General features: G+C 38.7%; 1 protein-coding gene across 5 annotated transcripts; it reads right to left on the bottom strand.

The window, feature by feature from the left end:
* Positions 1 to 214: 214 nt before the first annotated feature.
* On the bottom strand, positions 215 to 27636 carry TFRC (transferrin receptor). 5 transcript variants are annotated; one of them, XM_034999929.1, is made up of 19 exons: positions 27532 to 27636; positions 20199 to 20260; positions 19415 to 19625; positions 18184 to 18397; positions 16869 to 17018; positions 16586 to 16691; positions 14704 to 14817; positions 13928 to 14026; positions 13409 to 13548; positions 11803 to 11960; positions 10725 to 10844; positions 9517 to 9602; positions 8885 to 8948; positions 7864 to 7931; positions 7034 to 7092; positions 6736 to 6817; positions 5027 to 5248; positions 3871 to 4011; positions 215 to 3274 (listed from the first exon to the last, which is right to left on the bottom strand). In XM_034999929.1, the coding sequence occupies exons 2-19, from the start codon at positions 20232 to 20234 to the stop codon at positions 3032 to 3034; spliced, it is 2313 nt and encodes a 770-aa protein (XP_034855820.1). In that variant the 5' UTR covers positions 20235 to 20260; positions 27532 to 27636; the 3' UTR covers positions 215 to 3031. The 5 variants fall into 5 exon arrangements, with proteins under 5 accessions (XP_034855820.1, XP_034855824.1, XP_034855821.1 ...); XM_034999933.1 differs by having other exon boundaries at positions 2815 to 3274; positions 16586 to 16688; XM_034999930.1 differs by lacking the exon at positions 27532 to 27636 and adding an exon at positions 26818 to 27170 and having other exon boundaries at positions 2815 to 3274.

The following is a 27636-nucleotide window of genomic DNA, read 5'->3' as shown; positions in this document are numbered from 1 at the left end:
CTTTAACGTAAACTATGGGCTTTGGGCAATGTGTCAATGTATGTTCATCAGTTGTAACTTGTGTCCTACTCTGGTGGGGGATGTTGATTGTGGGGGAAGCTGGGCCAGGGGTGTGCAGGCCGAGAGTTTATGGGAACTCCATACTTTCTGCTCCATTTTGCTATGAACCCAAAACTGCACTAAAAAAATAAAGTCTATTTTAAAAAATGACGACTCAGTGTTCAAGCATTTTTATTAAATCAGGTAAGGGATTTCCACACTGTTGCACATACCAGCTTGGACACAATTTTAAGGGCATATCACTTGTTTACATAGATGAGCAGTAGGTTGGCAAGTCTAATAAGCCATGTTTAGCCAACTGAAATTTCAAGAACATTCAAAGAGGAAACACAGTAAAGGTCATGCAAGTTCTAGAACAGTGAGTCATGATAGAGCTCATTTCTTTTATCCTTTACCTTCAAAATGCACTTGATATCTATAACCAGAAAAAATCTGAAGTCCAGCAGGTTGTTGCTAGTCAGATACACATTTCATTCAGGAATATTAAGCCTCTTACCACTTAGTGGCTTTTTGGATTAGAAATAACTGAATCCTCACCACGGAAAAGAGGTTTTTGAAGAGATTTATTGCTGTAAATGGATGCCCATTATTCATATTATGTCTTGAAGTTACTGAGCTTTCATTAAAGTATGATAAAGCATGATACCCAAACCAGGGATCTCAGCTATGACCTTTTCACTCAGCTACACTAAATACCAGTTCAAGAGAAAACACTGTGAAGACTAAACAGACTGCGAGCAGTGAAGCAGTTCAGTGAGGCTGTAATCATCTAGATCGAGGCTAACTTAGGCAGGTGACGCTAAGTTTAGGAACCTTAAGAGACCCTATGGACTTTTTCTTACGTGACGATTTCTTAGGGTGAACTACTGCCCTATGACAAACAGCTGATTATCAGGTTTATAATGATGGCTGACCAGAAAATAAAGTCTTACTCATGTAGCTTCAAATTTATTTGTTTACATCTATATTTAACTGAAAACCACCACATACTAATGGGTAGGTAGACATGATCAAAGATCCTTTTGCAAGCCTCACTTCCCTACACCTTTCACTCCCCACCCCCCCACCCCAGGCCTCCTACGCAAGTTTCCCCTGATTTAAGCTAAAAGGTCAATTCTGGATTCCAACTTGTATGAACTAAGTTTACAAGAGAGAACATACAAATACGGGGATAAAGTTAAATTCATTTGTCAACGGCAAACATTATAAATGTATACTACTTTCCCGCTAAACAGAAGACCTGGAGAAACCACAAATATAACGAGATACTACATTAGGTTTAAAAACAAAGAATCTTGAAGGAAGTAATTTTATTTTATAGTGGTTGAATTCACCCACCAAATGCTTAATGACCATAAAATGTTCCTGCAACTAAAACTAAAAGAGAATTATAGGGAGCTGGGAATACATGTTAGATACTAACGATCTTCAAGCTTTGAAGATGTCATTGCATGAAGAAAATTATGGGAAACACTGTTCCCGATAATTACGTACACCCTTAGTGTAACATATGGAGATCACTGTCTCCGATATAGACACTGTGGTAGGCAAAAACTACCTTGTTCTTTATACATTATGGAAGACACTGCTTCCGATAATGTGAGTTAGGTTTGTGACAAAGGTACTGGAAATTTTGCAAAATTCGAATTAAAGTTACACCTTGGATAAATTGAGCTGTAAAATTTCACACATATGAGTACTATCAAGCCTTTAAGTGACATTAATTTATAACTTGGTTACAATTCCTTCCCTTTAGGAGAACTGCTATTTTTATCTGGTTGGCTAAACAGAAGTCTAACTTGATTAGCAACCCCCAATTAAATGGAATTCTTTACTGATATTTAGCTTTAAAATTTTATTTGGCTTGTGGCTGTTTTCTAAAACCCATGAGTGTTGGCCATAAATGCAAAACTTCCAGTATCTGTTGGGTTTTATTAGCAGATGCTGCTTTTATTAAAAAAAAACGACAGTATAACTGTCATAATTATGGAAGGCACTGCTTCCGATAATTATCTTCTATAAAAAAAAACACCATTTATAGTGAACTCTGTCACTGATAAATAAACAATAAATATCTCAGTGCCAAAATGATAGAAAGCTTTTCCAAAAAATTAACACTTTGGCCAAAATTTGGCAGTGTGTTCTTTAACGTCTGACAAACTGAGTTTGAAATTAAACACCTGAAGCTGGTTCTCTTTCAAAATACTTCGGGAAACACAAAAACGACAAAAAACTAATGAACAAAGGCTTACGGGGGAGGGGCAGATGAAAAGAAAATATAGGTCTTTGGCTTCTGGTCTCCTCTTTTCATAAATAATCTTGAGGTTAACACATTAAGGCCTTACTCCTGTGATAAACAGTTGAACCTCATTTTATTCAACTGAAGGACCTCTGCTTCAGACCTCATGGGCAAGAAAACAAGTCCCATCTCTTCTGAAAGTTAACTGTTTCATTCAAGGATGTGGAAACCAGCTAAATCCTTAAAGAAGGCATATATCTCATTTGGAGAATGAGGTCTTACAACCTGGTATCTCCTATCCAGCACCAAATGAAGGCAGAGGATCACACCAAGCCACCACTTCCAGCCTTCAGCAGGTACCACCCTCCTCCTCCCCCTTAGAAGATAGCAGTTCATGTCCTTAGGATTTAGAGCAATAATTCATGTAACTGGTTCTGACTTTTTCATAACTGTAACAAGAAAGAGGCAGTTACCATACAAAGCATTTAAAATTTTAGAGATGATCAGAGAAAAGATTCTATTATGAACATTTTTAAGTCGTTATTCACTTTAAGTGCAGGTACCTACCCTGTAATAAAAGCTGCTGCCTAAAGATATCTAGGAGTACCAAGATGGTTGGGTAGAATTTTAACAATATTAGGTTTTGTAGCCCTACTAAAAATTTAGCACAACCAGCACAAGTCTAGAAATCACACTACCCTGATGTTCTTAGAGAAGTTATGGGCATTACATTTAAAGCTCATTGTCAATGTCCCATATGTCACCAGAGAGGGCATTTGCAGCTCCTTGAATAGTCCAAGTTGCTAGAGCCAACTGGTTTCTCAGCAGTGTTTCATTAAAAGCACTGTTATTTTTCTGACGCAGCTTCAGATGCTCTAGTAAAGCTGACAGAGTGTGAGAGCCAGACCCCCAGAAGATGTGTCGGAAAGGAGAATCTCTCGGAGATATGTAGGGTGAGAGGAAGTTATATTCCACCTATGGAAACAAAAACATACAAGAGAACTTACACAGTGCTGGGACTTTTGCTGTGAGGGGAGGACCTGATGTAGTAAAACAACCGTCATTCTCTCACTTTAAATGTTAAAAATCCCCAAATTTAAGAACGTGGAGAACCAGGCTACTAATCTTCTAACATGAAAATTATAAAGTAAACTGTCAATTCATTTGTAAAAGTGAACTCTAATTGTATTGTTTTTTTTTTAGTTACAGAGCATACATATGGAAGATTTACAAGTTCCCACTGTAATGAAGTCTCCTGCCTCTTCCAAGCAGATTAAGATAAAAGCAGTTAAGGGCTGAATTAGAGAACAGGAATACAGAGAAAATGACAGCTAAAAATCATTAATGATCCCTTTCTAAAAAGGTTAATACTAGGTCAAATGCCTTTTGTATTTCCAGTTTAGATATGTCAGTTCTAGGTCTTGCTAATAAGAGTTAAAAATCTGTGCTCAATTCTAAAGCAGCAAAGGATTCTAAGGTCCTGGAATCCCTACTCTACTTTTTAGAAATGCAAGATTTACCAATGAAATATCAACATACTTTAGTTCTCCCTTTTTTAGACATTTACTTACTTTCATGATACGGTCATTGATCTCCCTCATGATATATCTGTTTGTTCTCTCTGCATTCTTATAATCTGTTGTTAGTCTGGAGGTGGCTCGGAAAAAGTCTCCACGAGCAGAATACAGCCATTGTAGATTCAGACCCATCTCCTGAAGCAGAAAGACATGAAACTTCTATGAGATATTTATTCTAAGGATATTATTCTACATACCTTTCTAATTTAGTGGTAGCAACTGAGACAGTTCTGATAAAAGGGGGTGACTCGCAGGCAGAGAATGCTAGACTTAGGCACCTTGCCCATGAGGCCCCAGGCTCTACGAACTAGAGTAATACACTCGTATCTGAGCCCAGCAGATGGCACAGTTATCCATTCTTAGTCTCCCAAGGAAGCCGTCCTCATCAAGAAATTTAACAGAATTTACTTAATATATAATCCTGTGCAGTATATTGTTTCCAGGCCAGTTTGCTGATGGGGGAAAATCTTAACCATTTTGGCTCAATGAACTTCACAATCTAGTAATTTTTCTCATAAGTCCCATTTTCTGATCAATTATAGTATCAAGTTTCAAGAAAGCCATAATCATTAAGACTTATCAGTGATTTACTTCATTTAAGGGATCTGTTAAATTGACTTCTAGTACCATAAAACCAGTTGGAAGCCACCTATTACTATTAATTTGATTTTATCAAGGATTTGAATACTAGGCACATAGAACCAACACTTATAAGTAAGATTGTAATTACTGGCTATGTTCTCTCTCCATCTGTGACATCCCTGAAAGGCATGATATATGATATATATATATAGATAGATATATATAGATATCATATGATATATGGCCCAAACTCATAGGTCCAGAGTCATGGTTGAGATCTTTATATTCTCTGGGTCCTCTTTACAGGTCGCTTGGAATTACATAAACATAACATACCTTAGGCTAATTAGATTCTGAAATACTTACTGTGGTATAGCCTAGATTTATAACCCACAGCCTCTCAACTTTCCTTTCAAATGAGTTACAAATTCTATGAAAACTTATACATTAGTTCACTTTAAAATGTACTTCAGCTACCAACCCTGTCCCTCCTCAGGAACAGCTAAACATCATTCTTCAAACTGTTGGATATTTCAGCACTAAGAACCTGATTTTAATTAGTGCTCACCTTTATGTCTGCTCTGAATTGGTTCATATCCCTCACAAATGCAAGTATTTTGTCATTATACATCTCATAGTTCAGGTTCAATTCAAGATCATAGGTAAGTTTCATTATAAGCTGACCAGCTACTTCTGCTGCTCCACGTGCCATTTCATTCAACTGAGGAATTTTCTGTTTCAGTTTCTCATAGACATCCATGGTAGTACCCAAATAAGGATAATCTGTGCCCTGAAAAACAAAGGTAGGTGAATGTACTCACAGGTGGGTCCTAAGAACAGGAGCCCCACATTCATTTCACTATCAAGGTAATAGTAGTTGGGATTCTTCCCTTGCTTCTAATGTATTCCTACTCCAATTTTATCTCCCATCTACTACACTGGTACCACTTTTGCTACTTCCTCTGAACCTAACCTGCTCCTAGAATGACTGCTTTCTTCTAGGTCCTACAGAATCCCTGTTCTATTGCATCATATACCCTGAACAGATGTCCAGCCAAATTTCTTGAGGTTGTATCCTTATTTTCCGCTCTCTGGGAAGTTTGGCTCATTAAATAAGGAAAGAGGACAGCATATGTGAAGTGTATTTTTGATATAAAGTGTCACACTTAGACTAAAATTGACCTTCTTTCTAATGATTCAGCACTCAATCCATTCATATGTGTTACCTTTCTAACAAGAGGTTGTCTCTACCTTCATTAGACAATTTAAGTAACTATTTCTTCAACTCTATTTTCTTTATTTTCAGACTATATAGACTATTCTGTATTACCTGCTAGGTTTTTGACATGTAAGAAGTCAGTAAGAAGTTTTTTAAAAACCTTCTGGAGGTCAACAGAAATCATTCATAAATCTCCTCAACCCTAGGACCAGACATTCAGTTCTTCCTAATGTACTAAACAGATATTGTGACCCGCTATTTCAATGCCATCCACACTGCTGTTCTAGCAGAAGGTCAAGAGAGTTCCAGCTATGTTAATCTTCAAATCCAGATCTTACATCACTCCCTTGCTTCAGACCTTTCCCCTCCTAGTCCCAGGCCAAAACATCCAGTGATAAAAAGTCACGTGAGGACTTGGCCTCCATGAGATCAATAATTCGATGCAAAAGTTAACACTTTCCACCCTGACCTCCTATACTAAAACTCCAGGATCTCTTCATCCCTTGGAGAGCCCACTACAGGCCTGGCTTTCCAACTTTAGCACTTCAGCACAGAGGCCTTCATCCTTCTGTTTACTCAGAGTAGCTTTCAGGGCCTTCTAATTGGCTCCTGAAACAAGCCAATCTTGCTTTCCTACAACTTGGTCTGTTCAAAATTCTGTCTCGTAACAACCTTACATCTGTTTGGTTTTTGTGCTTTTACCCATAATCCCTGTTCAAGAGATTAACATCTTTGGACAAATGTCTAGAACGATATCTTAACAGGTATCAAGTACAGCAATGTCCAGGTGAACCTTCTGTTTGGTGGAAATATTCTATATCTGCACTGTCCAATAGGTAGTAGCCTTGTTATTAAAACTCATGATACCTAATTGAAGATGTTTTAGCAAATAAATTCAACTGCTAATTAAGCTAACTGAGAACAATTCTACGTCGAGACTGATAATAAGGGAGCATGCAATAACTGCATGTGTATAACTTCTTAAAACATTTTAAGCACTCTAGGTCTCAAAATTGATGAAAGAAGATCTAAGATATAACTTTAGAGTTCAGACTTACCTCACAAAAACAGAAAGAAACTGCTGGGATTCCAGAATACGCAAGGAAAGGGAAAGCAGCATTATCCAAAGAAAATTCCTCTCTGCAAGGAAAGCAAGAATGTGTCTCTAGAAAGTTTTCTAAGTAGCAAACTGTGCTATCATGCAACCCTACCCCTATCCCCAAATAAATTCTTAAATTGACTCTAAGTACAGGTAAGCTCACTGCAAGGTTAGGTTTAGATTTCTACCTAACACAGCAGGTGCTACTGGATGATTTTGCTTTTCTATAAGCCGTTCATTCACTTTTCTCAACTTACACTTTGTTGATCCAGTTGCTGTCCCGATAAAGAGACTGCTTAGTAACCGGATGTTTCACCTGTAAAATAAAAAATTAATTTGTCACTAAAATGAATCTTTCTGGACATAGTTATTCAGGCTGGTCACAAACATATTTAGATCTATAAACATTTACTGTATCTTCTTGAAAAATTTACTGTATCTTCTTGAAAAAAATTTAAGATCGTTAAAACAATCTCAAATTTCTAAAGTTATTCCTACTAGGCTCATGCTGTCACGGTTCCCTTCAGTTACAAGGAGAAAAAAATGTTCTCCTCCTTTAACCATTTTAAAGGTGGGTTAGCCTCAATTCTAAAAGCCCTTTCTAGCCTTCATGATAGGCCTATCTTGTTTCTGTTTTTTTTCCCTTGTAGCTCATTTTATACTACTGCAGCCTAACCTGCAAACATATTACTGCCTTGCTGGAGACTCTATAGCAATTCCTAGTTTCCCATAGGATCCAGGTCAAGTTCTCTGACCCTTGTTCCATCCGTCTTTAATCATTCCACAGGCGCCTGAGTGGCTCAGCTGCTTAAACGTCTGCCTTCGACTCAGGTCATGATCTCAGAATCCTCAGCAGGGAGTCTGATTCTCCCTCTCTCTCTGTGCTCTCTCTCTCTCAAGTAAATAAATAAAATCCTTAAAAAAAAAATCATTACCGATATATATGGCCTCTAAGCCCATTACGCCAAATCTCATTCCTCCCTGTTGCAAACCGTGGTTACTTATGAGGGTTTAAACGTCATTTTCCATCTTATTGTAAATTAGATGAAAAATAAGTTACAGATTTTGTAATTAGGTATACACTCACATCTTTCATCGTTTTCTCAATAAGCGAATACAACAGTGGGCTGGCCGAAACCTTGAAGTTGTTGGTACCTGCAAAGAGATTATTTTAAAAACACTGCCCCTTCCCTAGTCAAGTAATTTTTACATGGCAGCTTCTACAACCAAAAGTACTCAACAAAAAAGGAAGACAATAACTTAGATGAGTGGCCAAATACAATTATCCTCTTCAAGAACTAGACAAAAGAAGTGATTTAAGAGTCAACTTCTTTAGTAACTGCTAACCCTAATTTGACTCGACTGAAGCTCTTACTCCTGAGTTGGCATATGTTAATGTTAATGATTGGTTTTTTGGTACCTTTCTAGTTCACCTAATTAGGGCAGTCATCTGCTAGCTACTGTCTGCTCGCTACACTCCATACATTCTGCTGTATAGGTAAGATAGCAATAACGACGAATCCAATAAAAATTTAGTTCAATTTTAACTCCTTCCTTTTTCTTTCCAATGAGATATTTTACTATTCTCAGTTCATCCACTGGCTACCTCTGCACTTTTAATAACATTCAAATTCTTTTAGAAGTTTGACTACCTGGTATTTCTATTTGTGATGCCACCATCTAGCTAGAAGTGTATTAGTCTCTAGAAGTACCATTCTATATGGTACGGTTTAGTTCCTTCTTGTCTAAAAAACAATCCAGACTCAGACTTTAGTGCATCAGAATCACCACAGTGCTTGTTAAAACACAGTTTGCTGGACTTGTGCTCCAGTTTCAGACTCAAAAGGTCTGAAATTTTACATTGCTAACAGTTCCCAGGTGATCCGAATACTGCTAATTGAGGACCACACTGGGAACTGTTGCATTCAACAAGGCAATCTGCACCCATTCTACAATTTAATGGACTACTAAGAGAAAGCTAGTCAGTCTTAATCAGGGAATGGACAATGTAAATTGTAGAAAATAATGAGTGTTGCTGTAAAAAGCTTTCTTCTGTTTTATTAGTAGTTTATCTAAATTCATAAACAGTTAATGAAAAGGATACTTACCAAGAATAGCTTTATCCAGATTAATGTACGTGAAAGCCTTTAAATGCAGGGAGGAAAGGTATCCCTGGAAGAGAAGGAAAAATACTAAATGTACTAATATGTATTAATCCAACTGTCACATGGAGCAGCTATTATTAGGGGCCTCTTTTTAAATTTAGAGTCTATTCAGATTAAATATACAAAGGCAAAAATGATATACAGTTGACCCCCCTAACGTGGGGGTTAGGGCACTAACACCCTCCCCACGCAATTGAAAATCCACATATAACTTCTGACCCCCCAAAACTGAACTACGAATAGCTTATTGTTGACTGGAAGCTTTACCAGTAACAGAAATAGTTGATCAACACTTATTTTGTATGTTATGTGTATTACGTATTGTATTCTTACAATAAAATAAGCTAGAGAAAAGAAAATGCTAAGAAAAGCGTAAGAAAGAGAAAATACATTTAGAAGACTACACTGTATTTGTATATAAAAAAATCCACACATAAGTGGACCTGCACAGTTCACACCTGTGTTGTTCAGGATCAACTGTAATCAAATCTAAAAGAGTATAGTTTCTGCAGGACAAATTAAGCCAAGACAAGTTCAGCTGCCCATTCTGGGGATGGGCGCTGTACAGATAATACCTCTAGCCATTCAGTGGCACCAACTGCTCCAAAGTCTCCAGCACTCCAGCTGGCAAAGACAATGCTTCTGCTGGGTCTAAAGCCATCTAAAAGGTAACAACAAGTTGTTTTATCTTAGAACAGGTTATAGGTAGGCAACTGACATAAGATGAAGTCAGAAATTTCTAATTCAAGACGGCAGATTAAAAAATATTTCTTTCCCTTTTGAGGCCCCAGGTGAAAGAACAACAACAGACAGAATAAAAATAAATTTTAAAATAATCTACAAGGATTACTTGCATAAGAGATCATTTGCAAAAAAGATTTCAAATACATGGTAGGGACCAGTTTTTATAGGAAGTTACTTTTTTCCCAACTCTATTCTTTGAGCCCCTTAACTTCTGGACCAAGAAATACTTGAAATCATGGTATAACTACAACGTGTACCTTCTCTGAAAACAATCTGCGCAGAGGTCAATCACTTAAAATGCTGGGTTACTTTACAAACAGTTGTTATGAAATAGAATACAAATTCTCACATTTAAGTTATAAGAAAGAGTTTTCAGAGGAATTACATTAATGACAGCTCCTTTTGGGACTATATGTGCCACTGCCCTCCATTCCTCCCCTTTCCTTGGGTATGTATTTTTTTGTATTATGTACTTTTGCATAAAAGTTAAGCACTGCAACTTACCCTCTGACCCAAAGATTCAAGAAGGTGATGGGGGTTTGTGGGGGGGGGGGTGTGTGTGTAGAGAAGTGGCCAAGTACCAAGGGAGAAAGGCTTGAAAGTGTTTATATATTATAAATATATATGAACATACCTAGTATTCTAAGTATAATATATAAAATTACATATTACAACTTTATAACAAAATTACAGAAAATTAGTACAGAGGTATACCACTGCTTGCTTTAAAATAGATTCCTTAGGGACCATGCTAGATTTGCCATATCATTCTGAATATGTCAAACTAAGAATTAGGGTCCAGTACAATACTTTTTTGGTGTCTCAAAAAGGAGCTGATACCCAATGCAATGAAGACACTACATGGAAAGCTGTTTCAAAGTCAAAGGCAGATCCAACAAAAGATGATCTGCTTTATACCTAAGAGCTCAGAGCCCAGCATAAGTGAACCATAATAATATAGGCGAAAGTGAGAAATCATATAATATTTAGAACTATACACAGCACATAGATATTCAAGTTCTCAAAATTTGTACTCTACCTTTTAAGACCATATCAGAAAATATCCGGGCAAGCTCCAATAGGAGAGCTGTTCCTACGCTAGACTTTGCAGCTCCAGGACCCCAGGCATCCCTCTGAGCCCCTATTACAACATAGCGATCTTAAAAAAAAAAAAAAAAAAAGGATAAATTATACAATCAACTTTTAAACTGTTTTCTAATATTGAACTCTAGAATAATCATGTTAGTAAAAAGGGTAAAAATGCGGTATATGCTCTAAGGGTAAACAAAATATTTCATATCTGACTTAGGACTCCAGAAATTAAAAATTCACATGACAATACTAATCTCTTTCTCCTTATTAGTATTGCTACTCTTTCCACATTACCAATTAAGTTTACTCATCGGCTACCTATTAGTGCCCACTAATTGTTTAATAAGCAACCAAAGTCCACGGGCTTTCTTTACTAAATGATAGGACTATTAGATTCTACTTAAACAGATGGCCCATTCAAGGGGTCAGTGGTAAATCACAGCCTACGTACGCGTTCATTACGTATCATTTATGGCTGTTTTCATGCTGCGACGTTGGAGTTAAGTAGCTGCAACTGAGACTGATAGCCTGCAGCATGTTTATTATCTGCCCCCTTTAAGAAGAAAGGTGCTTACTGCTGTTCTATCCTGTAACTTAAAAGAGATTTTCTAATCTTAATAGCCAATTTTTGACAAGTTAATTTCCTAGGGTCTTATTATCTCCCAATAAAACTGACACCAAAACAGTTCGCTTTAGGACAGACAAGAGTTAGCATTCCACAAAACCAAGCCAAAGGCAGCCTTCCTGCACTCCCTCTTCTGGCCACATTCTTAAGAACTAGGAAAACAGGGGCGCCTGGGTGGCTCAGTTGGTTGGGCGACTGCCTTTGGCTCAGGTCATGATCCTGGAGTCCCGGGACTGAGTCCCACATCGGGCTCCCTGCTCAGCAGGGAGTCTGCTTCTCCCTCTGACCCTCCTCCCTCTCATGCTCTCTGTCTCTCATTCTCTCTCGCAAATAAATAAAATCTTAAAAAAAAAAAAAAAGAACTAGGAAAACACAAACAAAACAAAAACAAAGGTCTTACCAGGTTCTTCAAAACCTTTAATAACTCCAAAAACGTTAAAAATTCTTATCTCTTTCAGCACATTGTTCACAGTGAGCTTCACATTCCTGTTCTGGGAAGTCTCCAGCCTGCACGAGGAGTCTATTTCCCAGGCAGAAGGACAGTCTCCTTCCATATTTCTAGAAGAAGAAAAGAAACATCAGAGTTCTGAGTTACTGTTGCTTCCCCCAGGCTTTCAAAATCGGTCTTCCTTACTGCCCGGGGAAGGTCTAGGCTAAGAGGACATATAAAGAAAACATATACAAAATTTACTTCTTGGTGCCCAACCATCTGTATCTTACTCTGACCTGTAGGCAATCATTTGAACATCAGTTACCTCCAAGTTTAACCAGTGTTTAAAAAATTTCTCTACCTGTCCTCATCTGACACGTGCCTTTCTGCCAGAGACCCAGTTATAATTTACATTTTAAGTAGATACCAAGATGGACTCAGAATGAAGTTCTTACATACAAGCCCATTAATACATCCCCATGTTTCCTCACTCTCTCTACTAACCAGTATACATTCTTATCTTAGTTATAAAAGAATATTTTCATGCTGCTAATAGTTAGGTATCTTCCCCTATCAAATTCCTCATATGTTATCCAAACAATGACTGCTCCACTTACAGAAGTATGTCAAAACATTATTACCCCCCACAACACAAGGATAAAATAGGGAGCTGGCTTCACAGGTTAGGGAAGACTTGTAAGTGGTGATCGAACGATAAAAATCACCTATTAAAAATGCCTCGCAGATAGCATTGTTACTAGTCGCATAGTATTATACAGGTATCCTTACATGTAGATGCTCTTCATTTGAAACCAATCACCCTATTAGGTAGAATATATTTCAACTATCTAATTAAGTCAAAGAAACATGATCAGTGGGGTTAGAGTAACTTGTTCTACGTCACACAGCAAATAAATGTTCACCTAAGTGTCTGAGACTAGATCGATATCCTGTGCCAATACCAGGTGGGAAATATGTCCAGATCAAGATAAAAGTTAATGACAATTCCTCTAATCAGATTGGGTTCTCTTATTAAAGAGGGATACTAAAACATTAGGGAGGATATCCAGGACTAATCATGACTGTAAAGCATCTGGGAACTGTCACGAGAACTGAAGATATTCAATCTATGGACTAGAAAACTTGAATTGTTCTTTTGCTAAGAAGAAACTCTAAAACTAACAGGTGTTACAGGGAGTAAGATTTCAGCTCAACATGAATTCTAACAGACCTACTCCAAAAACTGAATGGGTTGCCATAGGCAACAAAGTGCTTTACCTCAGGAAGTCCTCAAGCAGAAGCTATATGCCAGGAATAGTATACAAGGAATTCACTGGGTAAATTGACCAAGGACTCACTGAGTTTATAAATCCAATGTCTAATTACTAAGATCACCTTATGGAGGAAAAAATTCATGTTTATCTACAAGTTAACAGCTATCCACCCCATGATATGCCAAATATGGAAAATTATAGCCAATTGTTTTAAATGTTATCAAATTAACTGAAACGATTACTATTCCTTTCTAATCACAAAACCAGTTTTCAAATAAGAGAGCTTTCCAATAAGAACTTACTCAAACAACTTTTCTGCAGCAGCTCTGGAAATTGTTTGGACAGGGATGCTGGGCAATCCTGATGACTGAGACGGTGGAAACTGAGTGTGATTGAAAGAAGGGAATCCAGGTGTGTACGGGTCACCTGTTCCCAGGTGAGCCTAGTAAGACAAAAGAATAAGTGCTCTGTCAGGCATTTGTTCAAGAAATCCCTAGAAGATTCAGATTTAGTATGAGGGTATAGCCTAAATTTAGTTTAGCACCTCAAAGCCTGAAGGTCTGAGTGGCTCTACAACACGTTACTCTTGTTTTTATATGGCATATGCCAAATTCCCAATTCAAGACACTGTTGAGAAGGTTCCGTTAGCAATAATAACTAGGTCTCAAAGTCACATAATCCATCTTCTTGTCAGTGCTAGACTCTCCCAGAAAAAAAAAAAGAGCATTTAAGGAAGGCATGTTATACTTCTACTAATATAGATGGAACCCAGCAACAATTTGTAGAATCCAAAAACTTATTTACTTAAGAAAAAAACTCACATGTCCAAAGACTGGAATCTCTGCATTAACAATGGGAAATCTAGCCTGGTCCATGTATATCAAGACACCAATTGCATTGAAACTTTGAGCATTTGCAACCTAAAGGAAAACATGTAAAGATCAGAAAATGAAGATGTAATCACACAAAATCAGAAGAATATGTATTGGGCTTTAAGCTAAAAGACAAAGGGTTAGAGAGGACTGCACTGAAACCCCTCAATGTTTCAAATAGCTTATATGTTGAGACAAAATTCTTGCCTTAACTAACTCATCAAGGAGTTTCAAAGACAAATAATAAAAACCCATCCAACACAACCACGGTCTTTTGCTATGTTCCATTCTAGGTGCTTATAGAGCTTTGACTTTTAATTTTCCTTTTCATAAAGCATAGTTAGAACTGAATTCTCTATATACATAAAACTGGGTTATATAGAACATAACAGTTAAAGCACCTTAATTTAACAATAATTTAACAATCCTATATGACAACAGAATATTGTTATTTTAAATTTAAACTGCTTTCACTTAAGCATTTCTGATTACTTCTTTTTCACTGAAAGACAATGACTGCAGAATACTCCAAGTGGCTCTGCCATAGTTTTACAAGTGTCCTACAGTTTAGAGAATTGGAATGTACGTAATTTGTTGAACACTTTAATAAATTATGTTATTAGGTATGAGAGTTTAAGACTGACAGTTTTCAGAATGTAAAAAAAATCAATACCATTTAAATGAAGAATGGTATGATACCAGTGTACTCAATAACTTATACTCACCTTTTCAGCAAAAGTGATTTTCCCTGCTCTAACGATCACTAAAGATCCATTCACAGGAGAGTTTAAATTCTCAAAGTCTTTTTTGGTGCCAAAATTAGCATGGACCAGTCTACCCTAGAATAAAGACATCAGAGTTAATGAGCATTATGGTAATTAGAACAGCCATAGAGTCTGAGACAGGATGGTTTTTACAGATCAAACCCAAGAGAGAAAACAAAAAGACAAAAAGGAGGTGAAAGCCTAGAAAGGATGTAAGAGAGTTCTAGTCGAACCGGTCACAGTTATCAGGAGTGAATCAAGACTTTTGGCCTCCTATATTCACGTCTGGTACCATCACATGCTGCCTTTAATCTAATTCGCATTGACCTATTGACTTTTAATCTCTTTTACATTGCTTCCAGTATTTGGGGGGAAGAGAAAAGCAAACAGAATATGATAAACAAAGAGACATATACCAATATAGATACTGTAGGCTAGCCCTGGCCGCACCAATTACATAAAGTTCCTAACATCTGAATGCTAGATAATTGAGGACATCCATAGGAATGGGTCTTAACTGAAAGTTCTGATAATAAACCTGTGTGAAAATTGTTGAATACTACTACAATGAAGTGACTTGCATAGATCAACTTTTAGATGTTTATAAAAGCTGTCTCATAATGTTCCTAAATTTTATTAACAGAGCTATCAACTGACATTGACAAGCAAATATCCAAATATAGAAAGCTCGCAGGTGAACGAAAACCCTGTGTTCTTTTATTTTTTTTAATTAATTAATTTATTTGAGAGAGAGAGAAAGGGGGGGTTGGGAGGAGGGGGAGAGGGAGAGAGAGTGCCAAGCAGACTCCGTGCTCAGCGTGGAGCCCCACACAGGGCTCAATCTCACCACCCTGAGATCAAGACCTGAGCTGAAACCAAGAGTCGGATGCTTAACTGACTACGCCCCAGATGCTCCCAAACCCTCAATGTTCTTGGCCAGAAGTCCACCCACCTCCAAACTCCTAGCTTGTAGGTAGCCAGGGAAAGTGATATGGCACACGTAAGACTTTATCTGGCTTGAAGGCATCCACCAGATAGACCCCTGATATACAAACATGTTTTTTCACCTGAAAAACCTAGATAGATCTATTTTTCAATTTCTGTAGTAGTTTGGCCATATTTGCCTAAATTTTAAAAGATCAAGCATTAAAAATTCAAGCTAAGACTAGACTCCAGCCAAGATGGTTACTTCTCTCTGTCCCCACATGGCATCTTGATATACACATTCATTCAGCAAACACCATCATGTGTCAGGCACTGTCCAAGGCTCTGTGACATAGCAGTACATAAAGCCAACCTCTAGCCCTTCATGTAGCTTACATTCTAGCATGGAAACAAATGTCAGGTGTGTAAGTCCCATGAAGAAAAATAAAACAGGATAAGGGGAAGTGAATGGAGGACGGCCATTTTTAACAAGATAATCAAGGAAGACGTCCCTAAAGGGAAGAAGTGGAGCAGAGACTTGCACAAAATGAGGAACAGGCCATGTTGGTATTTAAGGGAAGAGTGGGGCCGGCAGAAGGAAAGGTAAGTTTTATAAAGGCCTTGAGGTGGCAGCATGCCTGCGTTTGAGAGTCTGAGGAACACCCAGAGAAGCTGGGGTGGCCAGAGCACAGTGAAGGAGGAAAAGAGCAGGAGGATGACTAGGGCCTTACTGTCCTAGATGAGGACCTGGGATTTTACTTTCACTGTGGCATAGGAGGTTGAGAACAAGAGCATCTCACGATCGGTTTCATTTTACAAGTAAATTTACACCAAAATCCTAAGAAAAGTAATGATAAGGAGTTTCTGAGCTCCTCAGCAGGGAAAAAAAAAATCTCATGCACTGTTTTGCCTTACTTACAGTAACTGTCGCTGCCTTACTGTATGCCACGTAACCCTCAGGACTCTCCACCAGGTACACCATGCCACCGTCCGTGCCCACTATGGTCACCGAGTTTTGAGCACTGCTAAAAAAGATTAAGTTAAAGTGAAGCTGAAGCTAAGGACAACCTTGGGGAAAAAAATTAAATGGCTTTAATACATTTAGCATTTGACTTGCATTATTTACTTTGAAAGTCTCTGCTATATTAGCACACCTGAAAACAGCTACTTACATAAAATCAGTTTACCATCTTTCAACATACCTGCTTTTGACCTGAATCTTAACAAAATGTTCATCACGCCAGATTTTGCTAAGTAGAAATGCACGGAACTGATTCTCAATGAAAAAAGCAAGGCTTTCATCTTTTTGAGATCCTGCCTCACGAGGGACATACGAATTTTCATTCAGCAGCCTAGAGGAAAAACCGTCACTGTTAAATGAACTGAAATTTAATTTAAAATAAACAATGAACTCAAATATCAAGCAAATTGTTTTAAAAGCATAACTCAATACTACTCAACATAGCTAAATTAACTGTGACCCAAAATTCCTGGGCTGACTAAAGACAAACTTAGGAAAAAATGGCCAAATATCTGAAGGAATTTATGTCTTCAGCTTGTTAAAAACTCTTTATCCAAAGTAAAGTGGTCCTTCAAGAGCCCCATCCTAAGGAGGTACCTGCTTAGGATAGTTTTAGGGGAAATGAATAGTTTCCAAGAAATCTGTTGTAAGCAAAATGAAAGATAGTGTTACTGTTGGTGAACTCAAGAAGTACAGCTTTAATTTTCACCTACTTTGAAGCAAAACTACTCCTTGTTCTGATTTCCTATGTCTCATTGTAAATATATATAGATCATATAGATTTTTTTCTTTCGTAAACTATACTCTCATTTTATCTATAATGCCTGGTATATAGTATACACAAAAGTATTCACTAGATGAAGTAAAAATGCCAAGATTCCTAACCTAAGACTAAGAGAATTATTGTACCACTGCAACTGTAGGAAGCCAGCTAATAGGTGAAAGATGAATACATTCTTTACACAGAGTTAGGTAAGTGTCTACAGAAGATCTTAAAAACCAAAGGACAGAAACCTTAAGGACACTTCTTAGTGTATAGATTAATGAGAACAAGAAGAAATCAAGGAATACTAAAGACATGATATGTCTCTATATCAAGTCGGGCAGTCAAGTTAGTCCTGACCTAAAGAGTAAAGAAGGCTACTGCTACCCTTGTGGATAGTAGCAAAGCTCAGCATGACTTACAAGGGGTTAAGATGAAAAATCAAAGCAGAAGAAAGTCTGACAGCAAGCAACAAGCTATAAAGAGCCAGATGACAAAAAGATCAAAGACCTATGGATTTTTTTAAAGAAAAAGGAGTGTCCTCACACTTCTCCCCATCCAACATAGTTTGAATTCTTCACTAATCGTTTACCCTCCAGCTGAACACAGGAAGCTTCCCCTAACTCTAAGAAGGCTTTCCTCCAGACTGTCACGTTTGTTGTGTTGCACTGCTCTGAGTAATTGGTATTTGTTTAGGTATTGAGATTAAATTTGTGAAGTAGCTCAAGCTTACCTGATGGTGGTGAGGAAGTTTGTGTTACTCAGTCTCTCTGACAACACTGTTTTGAGGTCCGTCCAAAATAAGCGAGAAGGTGTTTCAGGGAAGTACTCTTCTGTTTCTGAAGGTTCTGTTCCCTCTGTCCCCAGAGACTTCGTTCCTGATGGTCTCTCACATTCAGCTTTTGGTTCTATACGTTTACAATAGCCGAAGTAGCCAATCATAAATCCTAAGGATAAAAAGTTTCATGGCTGAACTCACAGATTTTCCCTTATAATATATCCCCATAGGAACTGTTAATATTTTCAGCTAAGCCTTAAAAATACAGGTTTATTCAAATTGTAAGCAGTTTGAAAGTAAATAATCTCAGTTTTGTATAATTTTAAACCATTCAATCTAATAAATCATACAGTTGACTCTTGGACAATGTGGGGGGATGGGTTTAGGGTGCAGACCCCACACACAGTAAAAAATCTGCATATAATTTTGACTCTCCAAAAACGTAACTACTAATAGCCCACTGTTGACCAGAAGCCTTAGGATGACATAAATGATCGATTAACATATATTTTGTATTTTATATGTATTATACAGTATATTCTTACAACAATACCTATCTTTTTCTTAACTTTTTCAGTATTTCTAGGCTATGCAGTTTGGTCTATAAGTTTTTTCAAATTGTCACAAATCTCCAAAAAATTTTCCAATATATTTATTGAAAAAAATCTGCATATAAGTGGGCCCACACAGATCAAGCCCATGTCGTTCAAGAGTCAAATGTATAATAACTCGAAATAGTTACCTTTTTATTTTGTTTTTTTTTCCATGTATTTAAATAATCTCTACACCCAGCATAGGGCTTGAACTCATGATCCCAAGATCAAGAATCACATGTTCTACTGACTAAGCCAGCCACGTGTCTCTAAATAGTTACCTTTTAAAGATATAGGTAACTTTTCTTCCCAGAAGCCTTCCTTGAATCCTTAGGGCAAGCTTCTATGCTACAAATATCCTGTGAGTATTTCTAGTATAACATTTGCACATTACAATGAAATGATTCATGTGTCTTTCTCCCCCCACCAGGCTCAACTCAAGGCAGGCCTGGAATCTTCTTCATCATTGGTATACCTAGTGCCTAGCATAATGGCACATAAAAAGGTACAAAATAAATGTTTGCTTGGCTGAATTAACACCCTTCCTAGAGTCTTTAACAAGGAACATTTAAGTTTTGAATGGTCACTCTTACCAATCAAGAAAAAGAGGACTACAGCAATAGTCCCATAGCAGATAAATCCATTAAGCTTTTTTGGTTTTGTGACACTGGCATGATTACCCCCCACGTTATTGTCAACACTTTCTTCTTCATCTGCAGCTAGTTTCATCTCCACATGACTGTTATCACCATCTACTTGCCGTGCCAGACTAAACCGGGTATAGGACAATGGTTCTCCACCAAACTGAGATTTGAAAAAAAGAGAGAAAGAAAGCATTATGAAAGAGAAGAAAGGGAAGAGGAACATTTACAAAAAGTTTGGTTGGGTACTGTACTTATTATTGGGCCATTATTAGGACTTGCTATATATTCTTAAGAAAAAAGAAGTGCCTCTTTCAAAGCGACATGCTTCCCTATGCCTAGTTCTGTCCATGACAGATGAAGGCTAGGTCACACACTGGCCTTCCTCTCATTCAGCCTTTTCATTCAGGGTGTCTGTTATGTATGTCTACTAACATAGGTATATATTTTGAACAGCGCTTTCTTCAGTTCCTCTTATCCACTTGGCTGTCCCCCTCCCACCCCACCCAAAAAATACCCTGGAAGTTCTTATAGGATTTTCCAAGTTCACTCTACTCAAGACTGAATATACCCTTCCTTTGTGGGATCTGTTACATCTCAAGACCACCACTTCAACATAAACAAATACTTTATGATACCTTTGAATATTACTTCATGCTTACTGGGTGAGAGTCATTCTTGTATACTTCATATTCTCACAAACTGGTGACAAGAAATACAACCTAAAATATCTTACCAAGGTAGAGAATGCTGATCTGGCTTGATCCATCATTCTGAGCTGCCACACAGAAGAAGAGCCTAGTATTAAAACAGAAAATTAATATGAGATAGATACCACTATATCAGATAAGTGAGGGCTTTTCATTATCATGCTAGATTATTATACATCAAATTTACTTTTAAATATATTATCACCTTTCTAGAAAGAGTCTTTAACAAAGATATTTAGTTTATAGGATAACTAAACTTAGTGTAATCCTTGATTAGATCCCGAATTGAGGTGGGGTGGGGGTGGGGACAGGGACAAAGAATATTGTTGGGAGAAATAAATCTAAATACAAACTACATACTGGTTAACAATACTGTATCAATGTTAGATTTGGAGAGTGAGATAATGGTATTCTGTTTTTGGAGGAGAATGCCCTTGTTCTTAGGAAATTAATGCTGAAGATTTCAAGAATGAAGTATCAGCTCAGTTAGAGGAGCATGCAACTCTTGATCTCAGGGTTGTGAGTTCAAGCCCTATGCTGGGTGAAGAGATTACTAAAATAAATAAATAAATAAACTTAAAAAAAGAATAAAGTATCTTAACTTCTATTTTTTTTTTTTAAGGATTTTATTTATTTGACAGAGAGAGAGCACACACAAGCAGGGGAAGCAATAGAGGGAGAGGGAGAAGCAGGATCCCTGCTGAGCAGGAAGCCCAATACGGGACTCTATCCCAGGACCCTTGGATCACGACCTGAGCTGAAGGCAGATGCTTAACCATCTGAGCCACCCAGGCGCCCCACATCCTAACAGTTCAGTTTTAAAAAGTGTATAAGAAATAAAGCAAATGTGGCAACTATTAATAACTGATGAATCAGAGTAAAGGGTACAAGTATATATATACTGTACTACTATTTCAATTTTTCCTATAGGCTTGAAATTTTTCAAAATTAAAAATGTGGGGGGCTCTATTTTCAACTTTTTGAGGAACATCCATACTGTTTTCCACAGTGGCTGCACCAGTTTGCATTCCCACCAACAGTGTAGGAGGGTTCCCCTTTCTCCGCATCCCTGCCAACATCTGTCGTTTCCTGACTTGTTAATTTTAGCCATTCTGACTGGTGTGAGGTGGTATCTCATTGAGGTTTTGATTTGGATTTCCCTGATGCCGAGTGATATTGAGCACTTTTTCATGTGTCTGGGGTATTTACCCCAAAGATACAAAAGTAGGGATCCAAAAGGGTACGTGCACCCCAATGTTTATAGCAGCAATGTCCACAACAGCCAAACTGTGGAAAGAGCCAAGATGTCCATCGACAGATGAATGGATAAAGAAGATGTGGTATATATATACAATGGAATATTATGCAGCCACCAAAAGGAATGAGATCTTGGCATTTGCAACGACGTGGATGGAACTGAAGGGTATTATGCTGAGCAAAATAAGTCAAACAGAGAAAGACATGTATCATATGACCTCACTGATATGAGGAATTCTTAATCTCAGGAAACAAACTGAGGGTTGCTGGAGTGGGGGGTGGGGTGGGAGGGATGGGGTGACTGGGTGATAGACACTGGGGAGGGTATGTGCTCTGGTAAGCGCTGTGAATTGTGCAAGACTGTTGAATCTCAGATCTGTACCTCTGAAACAAATAATGCAATATATGTTAAGAAAAAAAAAAAGAAGAAGGTAGCAGGAGGGGAAGAATGAAGGGGGGGAAATCGGAGGGGTAGACGAACCATGGGAGACGATGGACTCTGAAAAACAAACTGAGGGTTCTAGAGGGGAGGGGGGTGGGAGGATGGGTTAGCCTGGTGATGGGTATTGAGGAGGGCACGTTCTGCATGGAGCACTGGGTATTATGCACAAACAATGAATCATGGAACACTACACCTAAAACTAATGATGTAATGTATGGGGATTAACATAACAATAAAATTTTTTTTTTAATGTGGGGGGGCACCTGGGTGGCTCAGTGGGTAAAGCGTCTGATTCTTGGTTTCAGCTCAGGTCATGATCTCAGGGTCGTGGGATCAAACCCCATGGTGGGAATCCACGCTCAGCAGGGAGTCTGCTTGAGATTCTCTTCCTCTCTCTCTCTGCTCCTCCCCTGCCCCCCCCAAATAAATAATAAATCTTAAAAAATATGTGGGGAAAATTAGTTAGAATGCCACCCATGTTAAGTAGATTTAAGTAACTGAATTTAGTAGTCAAAAGAACAAATACAAAAGACAACAGACTAGCACCTGAAAAAAAAAAAACAAACACCCAACTAAAGTAGAACTAAGCCAAGAATGGTCATGCTACAAAGACCAGTAACAAAGCATCTCCAATAAAAATGAGCAAACACCTGATCCTTCTGAGTAAATGAACAGTTCTTACAAATGATCTGGTAGATCTTTGATGCAAAAAGAATAGACAAAAAAAGAAAAACACAGTATGCAAAGAGGCCAATTATCTGAGATGTTAAGTGTCTTGTTCAAGGCCGAAAACATAACCCAAAACTGAAGTTCAATGGGTTACTGGGTTATAAAAATTGTGTTCTCATCTCCAGAAATTTAAGAAATTAATCTTAACCTTTGAATCACTATGTTTATGCCTAAAACTAATATAATATCGTATGTCAACTATACATCAACACATCAATTAAAATAAATGACAACCATTTTATTATTATTTTTAAGTTTTTTTTAATTTTCCAGTAATCTCTACATCCAATGTGGGGCTTCAACTTACAACCCTGAGGTCAAGAGTCACATGCCCTACCGACTGACCGAGCCAGCCAGGCGCCCTGACAACCACTTTAAAAGTACAAAACAACTCTGTAACCAAGAGAGTCCTATATTAAGTTAAAGCATAGGTATTAACTGAAATCTGGATTTTCTAATTATTTTTATTTGAGTGCCTCTAGATGTTTGAAAGTTATATTATGTTGAAATTTATTTTATATAATGGCCACTTATTTCATACTATTTTAAGGCTTTTCCGATACTACAATTACACTTACTGCACATTTAACATCCACATGGCACAAAGCAAACTGTGAGATACACGCAGATTGTAAAAGACAGTATATAAACTGGCAATTAGAAAAGTCTCCTATCAAAACCTATTAACAACAACAAAAATTTAATGCCCACGCTTTAAAGACCAGAGCTAAGAAGTAAGAGATCATCTTAGAAGCACAGTCTCTTGCCCTATCTGGTACAAAAAGTTTATCACTATCACTGCACCAGAACGGTACAAACCCAATCACTAAAACCAGAACTAGAAGACTCCACCCTGAACCAATTTTAATCACCCTTTTCTAGGAAAGAGCAGCTTTCAAGTTTAATATTCTTCTGAATCAGCCATTCCTCAAGGTTTCTGGCTTTAAATTAATTTTGAGACTAAAGTGACAACACTTTTAAATACATGATCTGAGGATTTAAATAAATGACAATGAAATTAAATGACTGCACATCTGCATAAACAAAGATATTAATAGAATATAATTATGATTTTGTATAATTAAAATCAAAATACATTTTTTACTGAGAAAACCAGTATGTTATTTCTATTTCAATACCTAGACACAAAATTAAGATTATAACATAAAAGAAATCAAGTTAGAGGAAAAAAACTGTGACCTAGGCAATTTCCATTTTAACCCCATAATTTAATCCCACATCTATGAAGAACATGATAATTCTATGATCTATAAAAGTTGTTCCTTAAGTTTTATATATAACAAATGAGTCATTCTTTCAAAATGACCTCACACACAGTAAAGCTCTGTATTTAAAAGAACCCCCTAATAAATTTTCTTGCAACTGAGATCACTTTAATTTATGTGCTCTAAAAGCATGGGAGAAACTTTCCATACCAGTTATAACTGTCTATAAACAGGTGGTTATGTTAAAAGACATAAGGATATATGTATTGTGTACAGACTCCTGGTTTTAAGACACCCCAAAGTAGCTTAAGACCTCAAGGTAGTTACTGTATTTTAAAAAATTAAATAGAAATTAATGCCACATTTCCAGAAAGTAGGAATAAAACGATTTGAATCATAAGGAAGTTCAGGACTGTATTAGCTAGTACCTAACGCCAACAACTTTTATATGGCTTATTTCAAGATGTCACCACTGCTGATAATCTATAACAAGAGACAAACCAAACATCACCTTGATTTTTATACATACTAGCACCTTGTATATATTTAGTGCTCTCAGATAACTGGAAAACCTATTCAGTTTCTCACATTAATAATGAAAACTAAGCTAAGCAAACAGAGCCCCCCATGTTTTGAACACAAAATGGGAGGAGGATCGGTAATGTGTTAATTGAGCCATGGGATGGAAGACAGGAAGTAGGCAAAGGTACTAGCTAGACTACAGTCTACAATTTATAGTTTACAAAAAATAGGGACGCCTGGGTGGCTCAGTTGGTTAAGCATCTGCCTTCGGCTCAGGTTACGATCCCGGGGTCCTGGGATTGAGTCCCGCATCAGGCTCCCTGCTTGGCGGGGAGCCTGCTTCTCCCTCTACCCCCACCCCCTGCTCATGCTCTCTGTCAAATAAATAAATAAAATCTTAAAAAAAAAAATAATTTACAAAGAATTAACAAAGAATAAAGATATTTTATTTCTTAACAGTATTGGGGCATGCTTAATGTATATGAAGTTCATTTTTCATATCATTTGGAAATTACATAAAATATATAATGAAAATCTTGGACCTGGAATCTTCTCCCTTTCCTGCCACTATTCTGGTTTATCCTGGAATCACTGGGCAAAGCACGGATAGTAGGGAGATTTTAAAAAGTAGAAAAACTTTAGGGGCGCCTGAATGGCTCAGTCGGTTGGGCCTCTGACACTTGGTTTCGGCTCAGGTCATGATCATCAGAGTGGTGGGATTGCGACAGGCATCCAGCAGCAGATCTCTGAGCTCTGCGAAAGAGTTGGCTTGAGATTCTTTCCTTCTCCTCCTCCCTCTGCCCCTGCCCCCACTTGTGTGTGTTCTCTGTCTCTCAAATAAATAAATAAAATCTTAAAAAAAAAAAAAGGCAGAAAGGTTACCTGGTAGGGCTCCAAGTTCTTAAGCAATTGAGTATGGATACCCGTTTTGCAAACTGTTTCCCTATTCATTTGCAGGTGAAAATGAAAAGGTTACATGAATTTACAAAGCTTCTGCAGAGCCCTCAGGACACATATTATTGTGTACACCCAGGATGACTTGTAAAGAGATGGACAAGGTCTTTCCTAGTTTTAAGGGTCTAAAATGAAAAGGTTGTGCGGTGTCTGGGAGGCTCAGTCGCTTGAGCATCTGACTCTTGGTTTCAGCTCAGGTCACGATCTCATGGGTAGTGAGATCGAGCCAGAGAGAGGCTCAGCACTCAGCAGGGAGGCTGCTTGAAGATTCTCTCCCTCTGCCCCTCCCCACCAAATAAATAAATAAATCTTTTTAAAAAATGAAAAGGCCGTGGAGGAAAACAAAGAGAATCTTCATTCCTATTCAGCTTTCTGTAAAAAGATTGCCCAACTCAAAGGTCAGGACCACTTGAAGTCATTGCCATCTACCTGTATGGTGTTCATCTGAGACAGCACACAAGAAGCACACAGAGAAGAGTTCCAAAAGGCCTCAGAGGGTCATTTTTAACTAGATTTCACTGTTGTCTGATTCAGGTTTCATCAGGAACCTTGCTCCATTATAGATAAAGTACATTATCAGAGGCAAATAACTGCCACAACTTAGGGCAGAGTCAGTAGAGTCGTTGTCTCTACCCAACAATCTTCAGCACAGGCTAACTTCACAACCATTACTTCACAAAAACCTTCCACCAACGAAAAGTTAAAGGGTGCTGTGCTATATATAAATTTTTGGAAAATATTTCATATCGATAAAAAATTTTTTAATTTTAGGTCTTCTTGTGAAGTATATTGAGTTCATTATAATCTAAAACGGAGAAAAAAACCCAGCAGGGCCAACAAGTACTGTAGAGAGCCTAAACTTGAGTTTTGCAATAGAAAACAACTTCTGGAAATCACCTTAAATGTCTTTGTCAATAAGGTCACCCCCCCCCAGCCCCCCGCCGCCCAGCTCAGCCGCAACTGAATCAGCATCTAGTATTCCAACTCATATCTAAGCCTAGAATAAAGGTATCAGGTATCCAAATACTTCTGTAAGAGGACAACTATTTCCTACTTCAATCCTCTTACCCCACACCTCCCAGAAAAGAAAGCAAAAGCAATTAAGTTCCCTGGTCTATCCACGGTCGCTGGAAGCAGGGGAAAAATGTTAACCGAAGAGTCAAGTCACAAAATATTATTTTCTTACCCTACCCACTACTACTTTAGCCATCCACTAGAAACACTAATACAATGGGCCTCTAAGGCATTTATCAATATAGCACAGCCTTTTAGCCATATCGCTAATTTCCTGAAAGCAAAAGCCAATTCCAATCCAAACAGCTTTTACTTAGCCTCTAGACCATAGCGTTCACAAAGCAGAAGTCTCATTTCTGCGTCTCCCACCTTAAAACAAGGAGAGCCTAGCAATCAGAATAATCTTCGAGTCAATACCTGCGGAGTTCAGGGGGCTTCTGCCTGGGGAAAACTGAGAACCCACACACAAGGCCAGCTGCAACGCTGAAGATCAGGACGTACCAGAGTTCAAACGCACGGCTTACAGAAACTCCCATCAAATTCCCAGGACACACTCGTAACCGAGTCGAGGACAGCTCTGTCCCTTTCAGCAGTGAGACCAGGGCCCGCGCAGGCCCCGAGAGCGAAGGGCTACAAGCTCAAGGTCACCCATGCACCCCTACAGCAATTCCCTGCGGACACTTCCCGGAGCGGCCACGTGTTCCCCGCAGAGCTGGTCTACGCTGCGGCAGCGTGGCTCGCACTCCCGCGCCCGCGGCCTAGGGTTGTCCCACGAGGTCCCGCATCTTTTAAGGACGAGCTAGTGAGGACAAGGGATCCGGGTGGGCCTGAGGACCGGAAGCAGAATGGCGGGGTCAGAACGACAGTAGGGGACCCCTCATCTCGCCCTCCGTGCCCTAATGGAGAAACCATTCGCCGCTCCGCGACCGAGACAAGGCGCAGAAAAGCAGACAGGACAGCCCTTCTCCGCGCAGCGGCTCCACCTCGCTGCACCTGCAGCCCGCTCCCCGCGCCGCCGCGGCGCCTTCCAGACCCGCACACGGACCCCGCTCCATCCCGCCCGGCCCTCTTGGAAGTCGCCGCAGCCTCCCCGCGCCCCTTGCGGCTCCCGGACGCTGCTGGACAGCACCCAGCGGCCTCCGGTGCGGCCCCGCCCTGCCGGCTGCGGAGAGGCCAGGAGGGCCGCCGGGATTCCGGCTTCGGCGCGTCACTCACACGGACACCCCTCCGGCCGCTACCGACAGAGCCGCCACAGGCCGAAGCTGACGTTCTCTGGGGGACGTTCGCCCCCAACCGGCTGTTTATAGCTTGGCCCCACCC

This window comes from Mirounga leonina, unplaced genomic scaffold (genome assembly GCF_011800145.1).
Source record: "Mirounga leonina isolate KUSES-001 unplaced genomic scaffold, KU_Mleo_1.0 Mir_115, whole genome shotgun sequence".
NCBI lineage: Eukaryota > Metazoa > Chordata > Mammalia > Carnivora > Phocidae > Mirounga > Mirounga leonina.
This window is presented reverse-complemented; position numbering and strand designations above follow the sequence as displayed.